The sequence below is a fragment of the Lepidochelys kempii genome, chromosome 3, assembly GCF_965140285.1.
Source record: "Lepidochelys kempii isolate rLepKem1 chromosome 3, rLepKem1.hap1, whole genome shotgun sequence".
In the NCBI taxonomy this organism is placed as follows: domain Eukaryota; kingdom Metazoa; phylum Chordata; order Testudines; family Cheloniidae; genus Lepidochelys; species Lepidochelys kempii.
Window position 1 is genome coordinate 76,548,549 of NC_136382.1, and position 14,078 is coordinate 76,562,626.

Genomic DNA, 14,078 nt, shown 5'->3' on the forward strand with positions numbered 1-14,078 from the left:
ATGATAAAAGGCCTATTTCTTGCATGAACTACAGTACTTGGTATATATAACTCAAGTGAAAGTTTACATCACACACTTGTGCTCTTAAATCTGTTTTACTCTTATTCCCAAACTACCACCATCTGCACCTTAACTTAGTGGGTAAGAGAGATACATAGCTTCCTCTGCAGCCTGTTTCAAAACAGTGCTCGCCAGCATTCTGTTTCCTTAGCCCTTGGAGTTCATAGATGTTAAGGCTAAAAGGGACCATTACAATCTGCAACATACAGACTGAAACCTCTCGTTGAATTACTAGAGAGGATGTCTCTCTAAAAGATAAGCTTTATGATGCATAAATGCATATGGTATTCTTATTTTTATAACAATAATAAACAAGAAGAATGGGAGCTTGAAAACGCAAGTAGGAAGCCATCAGCTTCTATATTATTATTGTTACTGTAGTGCTCAAAGGCTCCAGATACCGCATAAACAGAGCAGAGGACAGTCCCTACTCCTCAGATCGTGCAATCTTGAGAATACAATCTTTCATTAAAAATAAATTACATTTCTAACCCTTACGGTTGCATAGGTATCATGTGAAGCATGAACTAAGTTTAAACCAGTACAATGCTGCAGGCAGAAAACTTTAGAGACGCTGTTGGTGCTCAGAGGTAAGCTATCGATATTCACTGCTGCTGTTCAGAATCCTGATAGCAGCAGTGAAAGTGACAAGAATCCCGTTAAATGTCACACTGTGTTTCAAAAAGCAATGAGGAGCAGCAGAGGCAGGCAATGGAGTAGGAGTGTTCCAAAGCAGAGAAGCGATGTGTATGGTAGAACAGAGTCCCAACACCAACCTCACCCTTCTCCCACCAACTAGGAGGCTGCTGGGGTGGTATAGGGAACAAGAGAATGTTTCTTCTCTGTGCCATAGCCAGATAGTGCATGCAGCAGATGGATGGAGAGAAAGGGGTGTCAAATTTATTAGATATCCACTAACCAGAGCCTATGAAAGATGGGAGACCCTAAAAAAGGTCCAGGAACAGCAGCCCAATAAAAACCTCAGCAGCTTGAGGAACAGGAGTTTGATTTTTGACTTGGGGGATGCCCTGAGTAGTGGGGTCCCTTATACTGGTTTAGTGCTCTGGCTATTCAGTGTTTTGTAAATTTTGCAAATTTTACACAAAGGGCTGGGGGTAGATCAGAATGAAATTTTTTACACATTTAATGAAGCACAAACATACTGTTTCTTGTACTGTGCATGTTAAAAACCAGATTTAACGGGAACTGAAAAAAATCTACTACATCACACTTCTTTCTTTCACTCCTTCTTCAGGTCAGGCATTATTTGCATTCAGTTATGTTCCTGCTTTAGTTCAGCAGAGTGTGAGCATCCTTCCTCTTTCAATGTTGATTTTACAACATTAACTCTAAAAATAAGTGAAGTCACATGTATTATAGACTAACTGAGAACTAAAAGACAAAAGAAATTGCAGGCCAAGGGTGTGATCATCATTAACTACTCTCAGCCTACTTTATCATTTAGAGACACATTATTCTGACCTGGGTTTCTCCCATTGCACATTTCACATAAACCAGATCTCTTACTACACACCTACCAATTGCGCATCTTCAGCTTGACTGATTTTTAACTTTATTCCCTTTTCCTTCATCTCATACATTAGTTCATTTAACATGTGAGTCTGTGCCAGATTCTTAAAGAGACAAAAAAAAAAAAAGTTAGACACACTGATCTCTTAACTAGAACATAACTTCTTCAGTCACAAATCCTAAGTGTTGGCACAATGTACAAAAGTATATTTAATGGAAAAACTTCAGTGGGTATTGAATCAGGCCCCAGGAAAAAAGTATCTCCTATAGGAAATAGGTCTCACTGTTATAAAAGATGTAGTCATTGTTGGTAGGTCTCCAAATAAAGGTAACAGAAGTAGTTGGAACAGCAATAACACTGTCTCTGTGTCTGGTTTGTTTATTATTTTAATTGTAGAACAAATGATTTATTATTTTTAACTGAGTTTTCCTGTTTGTCTAATGCTGGACTACACTTAAAAGTTAGGTTAACATAGAAAAATCAGTCGGGCAGTGTAAAATCCATACCGCTGACCAACATAGCTATGCCAACCTAACCCCCAGCGTAGACACAGCTACGCTGATGGAAGAATGCGTCTGTTGATGTAGCTACTGTTATTCAGAGGAGGTGTTCCTATATTGACGGGAAAACCCCCTTCTGTAGCTGTAGCACCATAGCTATGCCAGTATAGTCTCTGTAGTGTTGACATATGCTTCAGAAGGCACTGAGACTTAGGGGTAACAGCTTTTATGAAACACACAGCATGGTCACAACCCTGAATATATATTATATATAAAAAAATTGTGAAAAAGTGATTAATAATTCAACATACCTGACCTTTATTAGAAATATAGTCAGAGAAACAGTGTTGGGTTAATGTGACTATTCTACACATAGATTTTGTACTGGTATAACTATTTCCAATAGAGGTGTACTGTTTTTCAAAATGAATTAGGCCTGGTCTACACATAAACGTTAGGTAAACATAGCTATATCAGTGACGGTTTGGGGGGGGGGACGGGACGGACACCCTTGATCAACATAGCTATGCTGACTTAACCCCCAATGGAGACACAGCTGTGTCGACAGAAGAACGTGTCTGTCAACATAGCTACCATCGTTCAGGGAGGTAGAGTTCCCACACTGACACAAAAGCCCCTCCACTGATATAGGCAGCATCTACTCTATAGGTTATGCCAGCATAGCTATGTCATGATAGCGATGCCAGCGTAGTCTCTGTAGTGTAGCCAAACCCTTAGTTATTCCAGTACAACCCTAGCATGGATGCAATTAAATTGGTATAAAAGCGCTTATGCCAGTATAGCTTATGCAGTATAGCTCTTTCCATTCGGAAAGAAACTATAGCAACTACTGTAAGTACTTTTATACCGGTATACGCGTATTCGTGCTGAGAGGGGAGAGGTTACAGTTAAAGCAATACAATTCTTATCTGTAGACAATGCCTAGGTGCTCAATATCCTCACTCATGAGTAAAACACCCTTTTCACTCCCTCAGGTAGGACAAGTTCAGTGCATTACTCATGGCTACCTAATACGGAACTGCAAAGATCACACACTGAATTGCAACTGAATTGCTACAACCCCCACACAAACATTATGTGTAGCACCTGACATTTTCTTCTGTTTCATTCATTTGTAAAGCATTGCTGACATAGGGTTTGTTATTGAAGGAAATACTTTGGGGGGGGGGGGGGGGAGGTGAGGAAGGAGAAAAAAGCTACTGAAATGAAATATCGAAAAAGCAATAATTAAAGTGATAACATACAAAAATCCTTTATAAAATTCACATTTGTAATGATTAAATGAAATATTTCTAAAATGCTAACAACAAGGAAATCTGATGTCATTTTTGCATCTTACCTGCATGACAGCATTAAAAAAACATGTATTTCCTAAATTATTTATTCCCTTAACTGGAACTGACGCGCCATTTGCAGAACTTTTTCCTTTCAATATTTCACTTCCTTCACTATTTTCTTCGTGAAGTTGTATAATTTTTGATGATGAACCTATAAATAAAACTATAGATTAACATTAAGTGACCAAAAGATAAGATATTTATTATTCAGATATTTTGTATGAAATACTGATTCTCTTTACCTAAAAGTGATACCACTTTGCTTGATTGAACAGTTGGATTTAAAGTTATTAGAGAAAAAACAAGAAAAGGTTGCAAACAAGCTAGCTTTTCTGTAAAAACTAGTTCCAGTACCCAATACAAGATTGTTAAATATGTCTGTTATGGAATATTATATTCAATTGCTGAGATGTCTACTTACCAAAAATAATAGCCTAACACTATACCGATCATGAGTTCTTTAGGGCAGGATGTGTCTTTTTACTATAGGAATGCACCATGCCTACCACAATGGGGCCCTACACCCACAAAAAAAGTACTGATACAGGCCCTAATCCTGAAACCTTTAAACACATGGTTCACTTAAAGCAGAAGCAGAAGTTCCATTGCCTTTAGTGCTTAATTAAAGCTAGCATGTGCATTTAAGTGTTTGCAGAAACGGGATCTCACTTTTCCCCTGTTTTTCTCAGTTTACTCTTTCCACTGATTTATTTATTTATTGCAATATATAATATATAAAATCTTTGCTACTGTGGGTACTTTTGACTTTTTTTAAAATAACAATACAACAAAAATAAAATCAGCAGTAAATCTCCCAGACAAACTCTACCATCAACATAACTCAATGGGTGATACTTTTCCCACCAAACTTCTATCCACCATAAAAAGACAAAGAAAACAAAAACAAAAACACCTCACACACCCCCATCAGGCTCCACCCTCTTCTACCATCCACACAAAAAGAGGAGTCTTGCAGCATGCCCTTTTAGTCACTAAGAACAGATTTATGTATATCATACACATACTAGAAAGACCAGGCAGTAGTTATTACTTTGCTTTTAGGTGCTATTGAAGGGAGGTGTGCAAAAGCTCCCACCTGAGTACAGTGAATCTCTCTCAATTACTGTTCTTTGTTCAATTTGGCTTGTATAATCCATTCAACAGCTGGATACGAACTGTCATCTGTTTTCCCAGGTGACACATTTACTTCTCCTGCCCCTTGTCACTGGCACAGGATCTGTTAAGCTACACTTGGCTGCGTAAGATACTGTTATTTGTTTAAAATTTAACAAAAAACAGATTTAATAAACCATAATAGAACATGCGACCACTAGTTTCCTTGTATTTTCCTATTTGCCTTATTACTTAAATAGACAAGGGGCAGTGAAGTTAGGCAGTCATTAACTTGTAGCCTAGAGGTAATATAAAGACTTGAGATACACTATTTAGCCTGGTTTCAGAGTAACAGCCGTGTTAGTCTGTATTCGCAAAAAGAAAAGGAGTACTTGTGGCACCTTAGAGACTAACCAATTTATTAGAGCATAAGCTTTCGTGAGCTACAGCTCACTTCATCAGATGCACTAGCAACTTGCATATTGCCATGATTCCTCTACTAAATATGAACATTACTGACATCTACAATGTTTTAAGTATTGATTAACAATGCATGTCAATGTAAACGAGTTATGGACTTAATGGATGCCAAGCACTGTAATGCTGCAATCTACATCGTGACATATGAATTCATACATTTGTTCTAATGAGTTACACAGTGAAGTCTCATTAAAGTGTTCTTGAGAAATAACTAACAGGCCTATTTACGTTAATGAAATGCTCATACCAAAAGGTTATTTTATGTAGACTCCTAGGTAATTACTTGCTTAGAATATGGAAAAATATAATTAAATTCAGAAAAAAAGTAAATGTGATTTAAAAATATCCATTGTGGCTGACAACAAACCTTTGATGCAATTTGCATGCACCCTTTAAGGATACCAAGGCATAATTATTTTTCAAGTTATGTATGAGTTCGTCAAAATGCAGTTAGAGGCGCTTGCCATTTAACTTTTTTCTTTTCTTTTTTTTTTTTTTTTTTTTTTTTAAATGCTCTCAATGATACAGTCTATGCAGCTTAAAATATTCTCTATTCCACTGGTGTGGAAACTGAAGACAATACAGGGACACAGCAAGAGAGTAAATTCTCTTTGAAAACATAGACAGAATACTTTTGAACATAGCAAATGACAAACAGCTTGGGAACCCTTCACAATTTAAACAGGCTCCCACAAACTAGGATACATGCAGTAATACCCTTTCATTGACATGCTCACAAGCTGTATGCTACAGTGTCTTGCAACAGCACCATCACATAAAAGTCCTAAGGCAAGAAAAGTGTGAGCTTTTCGGGGGAGAAGGGAAAAATCTCCAAATTTCTGCCACCTGAAGGTACTGTTCAGCATTGGAAAATAAATAAAAATCACTCCCCTCTCCCCATCACACACACTAAAGCAGTTCTGTATGTGGAGAAAATTGATGGTTAAACAAAAAAAGCCAAGATTGTGTAAATAATTTGTGTATTGGTATACCACAGTTGTTGCATTTATCCATCGGCATTCAAAAACATCTGGGACAGCGTCTTAAAGTAAACAATGTTCACAAGGCCATCTGGACAAAACTGCGGGCAAAAATTAAAGCATAAGCATATGGAAAAGCAGATTTTTCTCTTCCCTTCAGCAATACAGGATGACAAATGTCAAACCTAGATCTGTCTACGCTTCACTGTGCTATGCTTTGCAGCACCACCTGGCTCTCCTTGCACAGCCACCAAATATGGACAGCACTGCCACAGCAGACCATATCTGCAGGGCAAACTCAATAAAAACATTTCACTTCATGGTTAAATGGCAGCTTCACACAAGTAGCAAGGTTCCATTTGCTAAGTCTCACATGTAAATAATTCAAGAGAAAAAAACAAGGATGACCATTTTTGTTACTAGACCTGAATGCTCATGTAATTACAAAACACAGTAAACCAGAGTTCTAGATCTGACTGTCACGTTAGCAAGATAAAAAAAAAACTTATAAAGATAAAAACATACAACTAAATAAATAAAAGATGTATACATTTTATTAGTGATTCCTAGGAACCTTCTTTCCTCCAAAGAGATTTTAAATATTACCTTTCCCCCCCCCATCTTTAATAGATTTTCCCAAATGACGTTTTCTAAGAAGAATAGGTATTTTTGTCTGGAAAAAGTCTAAACAGACAGCTGTAAACTGGTCCCAATACAGACATTATTGCTTAACTAGTTCATTTTGTATAGTGACTTGTAAGCACATTTATACATCTACGGGATCTCTAATTCAAAAGGTACAGCATCTATTGATTCCATACTGGAAAGCCCTAAATTCAGTGGTACATGGCAGTTGAGCCTTGGTCTGGTAAGGCTGAATATGTTTGGTTGGCATGCGTAGAGCTGGTCAGCCAGCCTCCAGCCAACTTAATAAGTGACAGTGGTAATAACTGCAATTGCTGATTGTTAACCGTTCTACACACTTAAATTTCAGGGCTGTACTGAAAAATAACCCAAGGCTAAAAGCATGCTAGAGCCTAAACTTTAAAAAAAATGGACAGTGCTTGTGTACAAAAACATGTTTATAGACTCTTTTTGATTCAGTGTGGTGCATATTCAAATATTTCATCATTCCTCTTTTAGGAATGGAATGTGACTTTTCAAGCCAATACAGACACAACAAAGGCTCTATAAAAAAAAAAGTTACACTCTTCTATCAAAGAAGCTGTATGCTACTACAAGCACATACCAGTAGAGATGCACAGTTTCAAGGATTAAAAGAAAAAAATATATTCCTTCTATCAAACCAGACCAACTCCCAAGAAGCAAAATTATGAAGGAGTTATGATAAAGAGAAGCTGTATGTAAAACTATTCATACTGACTTTCAAACTACAGGAAACAGTATAAAAATTAGTGATGGTGTAAATAGAGATTTTGAACAGAATACGGTAATACATTTACATGGGACTTAAAACACTTCACAAAAATGTATCTTACATAAAAAAAATTGCAGTGGGCATCAAGTAGCCATTGTAGCTGGGCCAAAAGGTTTTTTTTGTTTTTTTTTTAAACTGACTGGGACTACTAAACACAACTGCAATACAAATAATAAAAGTTCCAATTCCCAGCTCACCAAATGAGAAATAATGCATTTCCCTGAATGCAAAATAAATGTAAATAGAATAGTTAAATATATGTTCCTAATTCTGTTATACAATACTTTAGTTTAAAATTAATTATCTTGTGACCCAATACATCCATTCTGTTAGATTTGTATGTGGGGGAGATATTTCAAAAAGTCATAAAACACATTGTAAACTAATCATCCGCCTCTGTGAGCATAAACTGCTTACAAACAGAGATTTTCTTTTTAAAGACAGGTATCCTAGCAGAGTTATCCCCATCTTGCTTCCAGTTCCTTGGCTTTAGTCCTATGATCAATAATAATGTGCATCACACAGTGCAATCCATTTGAACAGAATGAGCTTAATCAGGAGATTGCCTATGGAACTGATTTAGTCTAACAATATTGAACTGTAATGACTGCTACTTAGTCTGGGCAAAATCATCATATATTTGGCTTAATGGGAACACATTTAGCCAATGTCAATTAAACTGTATTTAGCCAGGTGCTAAAATATATATGAAATTCTAAATTCAGATCTTTAAAGGCAAAAGTTACTAAGTACAAATTCATATTAAGAAAAAAATTAAGTTAAAAGTGAAGTAAACTGAATTTTCTTCTTTTATACAGTATATTATGTGCATCATATAAAGTATTTTCAGACCTTTAAAAAAACCCAAAAAGGTCTCTTCTCTGAATTGGGACAACAGTCTTTGTGTTATGTTGCTTTGGCACTGGGGGATTTACTTAAGGATGTAGTATGTTAAGAAAAGTGTTTCAGCATTAAAGGTGATTTGCAAATGGGGATAAAAAGTGTTTGTATGGTAAAAAGAAACAGAATAAAACAAAGGAGGATGCAGAGCGTGAGTTGGGTTTTCTTGTACTTTTTTATTTTTGTTTTACTTTAGAAATATCAGGACTCATCTACTCCAGGTCTAAGTCCTGATTTTGCCACCTCTTTGGACTGGGTTCACTATTCCACACCCATTGCTATTGCACTGTTTGTGGGAGTTCCTACAGTCTTAGAACTTGGACCTGCAAGGGGCTGAGCACTGCTATCAATGAGAGCTATGAGTGTGCAGCACCTTGAAGAAACTGGCTCTTAGGAAGGGTAGGAGAAAAGGTAGAGAGAGTTGTCTAGCTAATTTAGTAGTGCTTACAAATAAAGGGGCTGATCCTGAGATTCCTCCATTTGCAGAACACTCACTGAAGTCAATAGAAGTTTGGAAGGTGAAGGGGTTAAGGACTCAGCCCAAAGTAACTAAAAATACATAATTCATAAAAATTGGAGATTTTAAATTTAGTTTCTCGTTACAATTCATTGTAACATTTAACAGGTTCGCAATAAATCTTGTCAGCAAAAACTCCTCAATTCAGACTATGCACTGGGTTAATAATTACCAGTCCGAAGTTTAAAGAACAACGCCAACTCTGACCGGCACAAGAAACTCTAAAGACTTATTGTAGGTTTGTATCAATTTATTTTGATTGTATTTCAAATATGTGCAGTGTGTGCATGCTTCAGAAATATTTTTGCTCAAACAGAAATGTATCTGGGGACACAGATGGTATACAAACAAAAACATAAATGACAATCAATTTTTCCTTCAGCTAGGGGATTAAAGCATCTTTGTTTATTTTTTCAATGCAACTTTTTAAAAAAATTAAAAATGAGAGTTCCAGGAATATGCACCCTTATTCCAAGGACAAGCCTTTTCTATTGAGTAGATCTCTGGTACTTCAGCTGAAGGCCTTCATGGAAAAAACAAGGTTAATAGATTTACTTTCTTTTTTAGTAAATTCTCATCATGTTGTATTATGAAATGCTACTAAATCGCCTAGCGCTCCTTTTTTATTTTTAAAAAAAGGAAATAAAACTAGTTTTCTCAAAATTGTACAATCATGAAAACCTAACCCTTAGAAAAAAGAAGTGTTCTCTTCTTAAATGGCTGCTAATTTTATGTTTTAAAAGCCTAATTTTTTCTTTCAGTGCTAAAATAATGCCAGAATTAGAGAAAGCAAACTACAAGTTTTATTTCTATGCATCTGCCATAATATAATAAACTGAAAATTATGTCTGGTTCTTGCACAATTGTGCAGCTATTCAATCACTAATTTTGAGTTTCTACTTTCAAACTATTTGTACTTTTGTTCACTACTAAATAGATGAGGGGGAAAGCCTTGAGAGAGAGAGAGAAAAATCAAAATAATTCTTCACTGAGGCCAATTATTTTGTTATAGCAGCACTAGGAAAGAACAATTTGTCACTGAGTTGTCATCTCATTTTTTTTCCCCAAAAGTAATCTGTTTTCTTAATTAACAGCATTTCTCGAGGAAAGGTCTGCATTTGTCAAACTGAATTTCAGGCCAACAACAGAGGAACTTTTTTTTGGAAGCATATCCTCTCTTATTTTGATAAGGGGCACATTTAGGATTACTTTGCTTGTTAATTTTGTTTCTAAACATAAGGGCTTGTCTATACAGCTTCAGCAAAGCACACTAGGAGGGTGGGATTTGTAAAGTGCTCTGACTGCCTGGTGTATATCCTGCAGGCATTCTCTAAAAGGATGCCTGGCTTAGGTACCTTTCAGAGTGTGCCAGCAAGATCTAAACAGGACAATTACCGTGCAACAGGTTAGACAAGTTTACAAATCAGCCCTCTCTAGCATGCTCTGACAGAGCAGGGTAGGCAACCCCTAAATCAGGGGTGGCCAAACTTATTGGCCCTCCGAGCCGCATACAATAATCTTCAGAAGTTCGAGAGCTGCAAGACACTCGCAACCTGGCCCGCGGGGCAGCGCCTGCCATGGCACGCACCTATTGAAGCCCCGAGGCCTGCCCTCCCCCCACATGGGGTTAAAGCCCCGAGACCTCCCTCCCTGCAGGGCAGGGGCCCCTCTCCCTACCACCCTGCTGCAGGGCAGAAGCCCAAGCTCCCTCCCTCTGTCTGGTAGGCAGAGAATGCGGGAGGGGGGAGTGGTGGGGGCTTCGTGAGCTACACTTTAATTGTAAAAGAGCTGCATGTGGCTCACGAGCCGCGGTTTGGCCACGCCTGCCCTAAATCAATACAACTGGTTAATCTGGCTCCTTACATTTTGAATTATATGTACTACAAATTAGTTCAGAAAAAGTTACAATTTTTAATTCAGTGTAAAACATGGTCAACTCATAAATATCCACCCACAAATGTGGAGTGGGGTAATTATTTCAGAATACCTATTTTCCCTGATAAAATTTCACACAAATTATCAGTCTTAGAAACTTATTACTCTTCTAGCTATTACAGAAACTGTACTATATCAATTATATCTATGAAAATACAGATCAAGTTCCCAGTTTTCACCTATTGTCAGCTGCTTCAGCAGAGCAGCACAGCTGAACTTAAAACAGCAAAAACCCATTCCACTACTTGGCCTCCCCAGCAAGGGTTGTAACGGCAAAGCCGGAGAACTAATACTAGCTCTTTCTCCTCCTCTCTCTTTAAAAACCACCCTGGGACCAATCTGTGACAGATTTAACTTAAACTTTTTTTTTTAAAAAATCAATCTTCAAACATGTATATCTCTCCACTTCTATTAGGGCAAATATACATAACAATTTTCAAGATTGCAAAATAATTTCTTCCCCAGAAAACAGACACTCAAAGAGTAGCATCTCAGCATGGTTCCTATGTAGTACATGTGCATTATGTTCCTGTGAAGTTCACAAGTGTGCCATCCTGACAATACTGCACCTGCCTTCCTGGGAAAACCATCATGGCCTGCTAACCTTTTCTACAAAACAAATTTCTGGGTGGTACTCCCTAGAAAGCAGTCTTGCTTTATTCTTCCATCTTGTGCCCAACATGACCTCTTAACCAAAAAGACTTAAAATAATAAAGACATTGCTGGGTACAGCAAACCATAGGATCAGATGCGAAAACCACACAGCTGCAAGCATTCTTTTGGGAACCCAGCACTGGAGTTCATCTCAATCGCTTAATGTAATTACAAAAGTCAGTCATGTAGTAGTAATGTAATTTGCACATTTCTGCAGCTGAAGTGAAGTTCAATCTTTATGAGAGACTGAGTAAAAGGCAGGGGTCCTGCTGCCACACTATTCCACCACATTAGTACCAAATGACAAGCATTTTGCTTTTGTTTATCCTCCAAGATGCATTAATTAGGAAATCTATATAACCCACCCTCTCTTTCCAGTTTTAAAATGTTTTATTTTATCTTTATATGGATTCTTGATGATCAAGAACTTGACAAGTATAATAGCCAACATCTAATATTCATGTGCATGCTTATTTGTACAGAGACTTGAATATTTGTATGCTATGAAGTGCCATACCAATCAGTTGTCAGAGAACACACACACAGATATTAGACTGTACATTATAGATGCCACAATTTCTGCAATGAAAAATAAGTAGCAATTTTCCCCACCTCAGTATGCTTACTCACAGATCAGAAGAAATGGGGGAGTAAGAGGAGAAAATACAACGAAGCACAAGATTTATTTTGAAATATTGAATAGCATGTTGTTGGTAGCAAGTATTGCAAGCTTGTAGTCAATACTTTTAGATTTATCATTTAAAAATCACATTTATTAAGATTTCTCTTAACCTCATTACCGGACTATTACAAAAATCAAAATCTTCTATGCTGTATTAAAAAACAAAAAGGGAAAAAAAACACATCAACAGAACTATGAAATAAGCATTTAAATGAAATTAAGAATTATGGTGAAAATTACTATTTAACAAGAAATAAAGGCCTCAGATCTATCCACAAAAGACAAGATTCAAAATTCATATATTTAATTCAGACCATTATATTTTATCCCCTTTTCTGTTTGTACACTAATGTGAGTTAAGTTTGGGTCTCAGTCAAGATTTTCAGTATGTCGTCTTTTTTTTCCTACCCTCTAAGAACTAATAAGGACCCAAGTTAAATTATTTTAGTGGAAACACAGTTTTTTTAACTTTGAATTTAATCATCATTTAGTGAAGAACAATCGCTGCAACTAAATTTATCGAACTGGAACAAGACAGTCAACCTGGTTCAGAAGTGTCCCCTCTCACACACACACACATACCAGTGATTTATCAATAGGTCAACAATTCCCAGACTCTTCTGGCAGCTGTACCAATTCACCAAATGAAGACCTCAGCTGTACCAGTCAGAATCCTCTCCTCTTCCTCTGTAGCCTGTGACCTGCTCTCCTTGCTTCTTTAGTGATAAAGATACAACCTTTGAGCTCATTCTTTGTAAGTGTTGTGGGCACTGGCCCTGATCTGAACCACTTAAGCATGGGATTGAGTGCTTTGTTGAATAAGGGTCAGAAAGCTGGTCATTGTACAGGATCCGGTCTTCTGCATTAAGGTTTCTGGTTCTTCAAGCTCCAAATCCTGCAAACTCTTAAATGCATTTGGACTTTAAGCATGTGAATAATTGCACTGAAGTCAATGTGACTACTCACATACTCAGAAGTTATGCATAAGTGTTTGTGGGATTAGGTCTAATTTTGCACTCACAATTACATAGACATAGACATAGACAACTGGGGACTTCGGGGGGGGGGGAAGGGGAGAGCTTAAGCCCACAGTCCTCTCCCCAGAAAAAATTTAGGGGCTCCGTTGATAAAGAAAACACTGAGTTTGGAACAGAAGCTAGTTTATCTCACTTTATTACTAGTGGGCAAATTTAGTTCTGATACTAAACTACTCATTGAAGCGATAGTCAACTGCTATTATTTTATTGTTTTAACTCTAGCCCCCATCCCCAAATTTAAAAAAAAAATGTCTATGGCGCTGAATTAAGCTAGAGGAACTCAAAAATCCAGCAACACATCAGACAGTGCAAAGACGTTATTCAGTGCAGCACCAGTTGCACTGTACATAAGCTAGAATGAATGAGACGGTGGCAGCAGCAACATACTGAGGCTCACCAAAAAAGCTGAGCTTAATACGTCACTGGTTTTAAAGTTCATTCTGTATAATTCAATATCTTGTGACATTACTCCTTCATTCAGAAAATATCTTCACAAACATGTTCATCGGAGGAAAATCTTAAAGAGTTTTCTGTCTTTTTGGTATCTCATTTTTAATGCCTGCATTCTCAGACAGTGTTAATAATCTTTGATTTTCCAACTCTTGGATTAAATAAATAGAGCATAGTCAATGTGCTTCTATAAAAATATATATATATTTCATGGTTACATAAGCATTGGGCCCAACATGACCTGACAATGATTAAGATTTAAGATTAAAGCTGGCTGGTCATTTTGGGTGTCTAATTTTCAGAAAGTGATGGGCAAAATCAAGACACCTTCAAAGCATCTCAAATTGGGCACCTAAAATTTGAGGCATCCAAAATCATTATGCACTTCTGAAAATCTTAGCCAGCATCTTTTTTATTTTTTGTAAAACAAAACAAATTTAAAT

The 14,078-nt window shown here is 37.0% G+C and overlaps 1 protein-coding gene across 6 annotated transcripts in view; it reads right to left on the minus strand.

Annotated features, from left to right (window-relative positions):
- Positions 1-14,078, minus strand: part of USP45 (ubiquitin specific peptidase 45) — a 103,388-nt gene that overhangs the window by 62,923 nt on the left and 26,387 nt on the right. For all 6 annotated transcript variants that reach the window (XM_073336844.2, XM_073336845.2, XM_073336846.2 and 3 more), the window contains exons 6-7: positions 3,452-3,600; positions 1,599-1,694 (exon numbers count right to left, since the gene is read on the minus strand). In XM_073336844.2, coding sequence (XP_073192945.2) covers positions 1,599-1,694; positions 3,452-3,600 — 245 coding nt within the window. The remainder of the gene's footprint in view (positions 1-1,598; positions 1,695-3,451; positions 3,601-14,078) is intronic.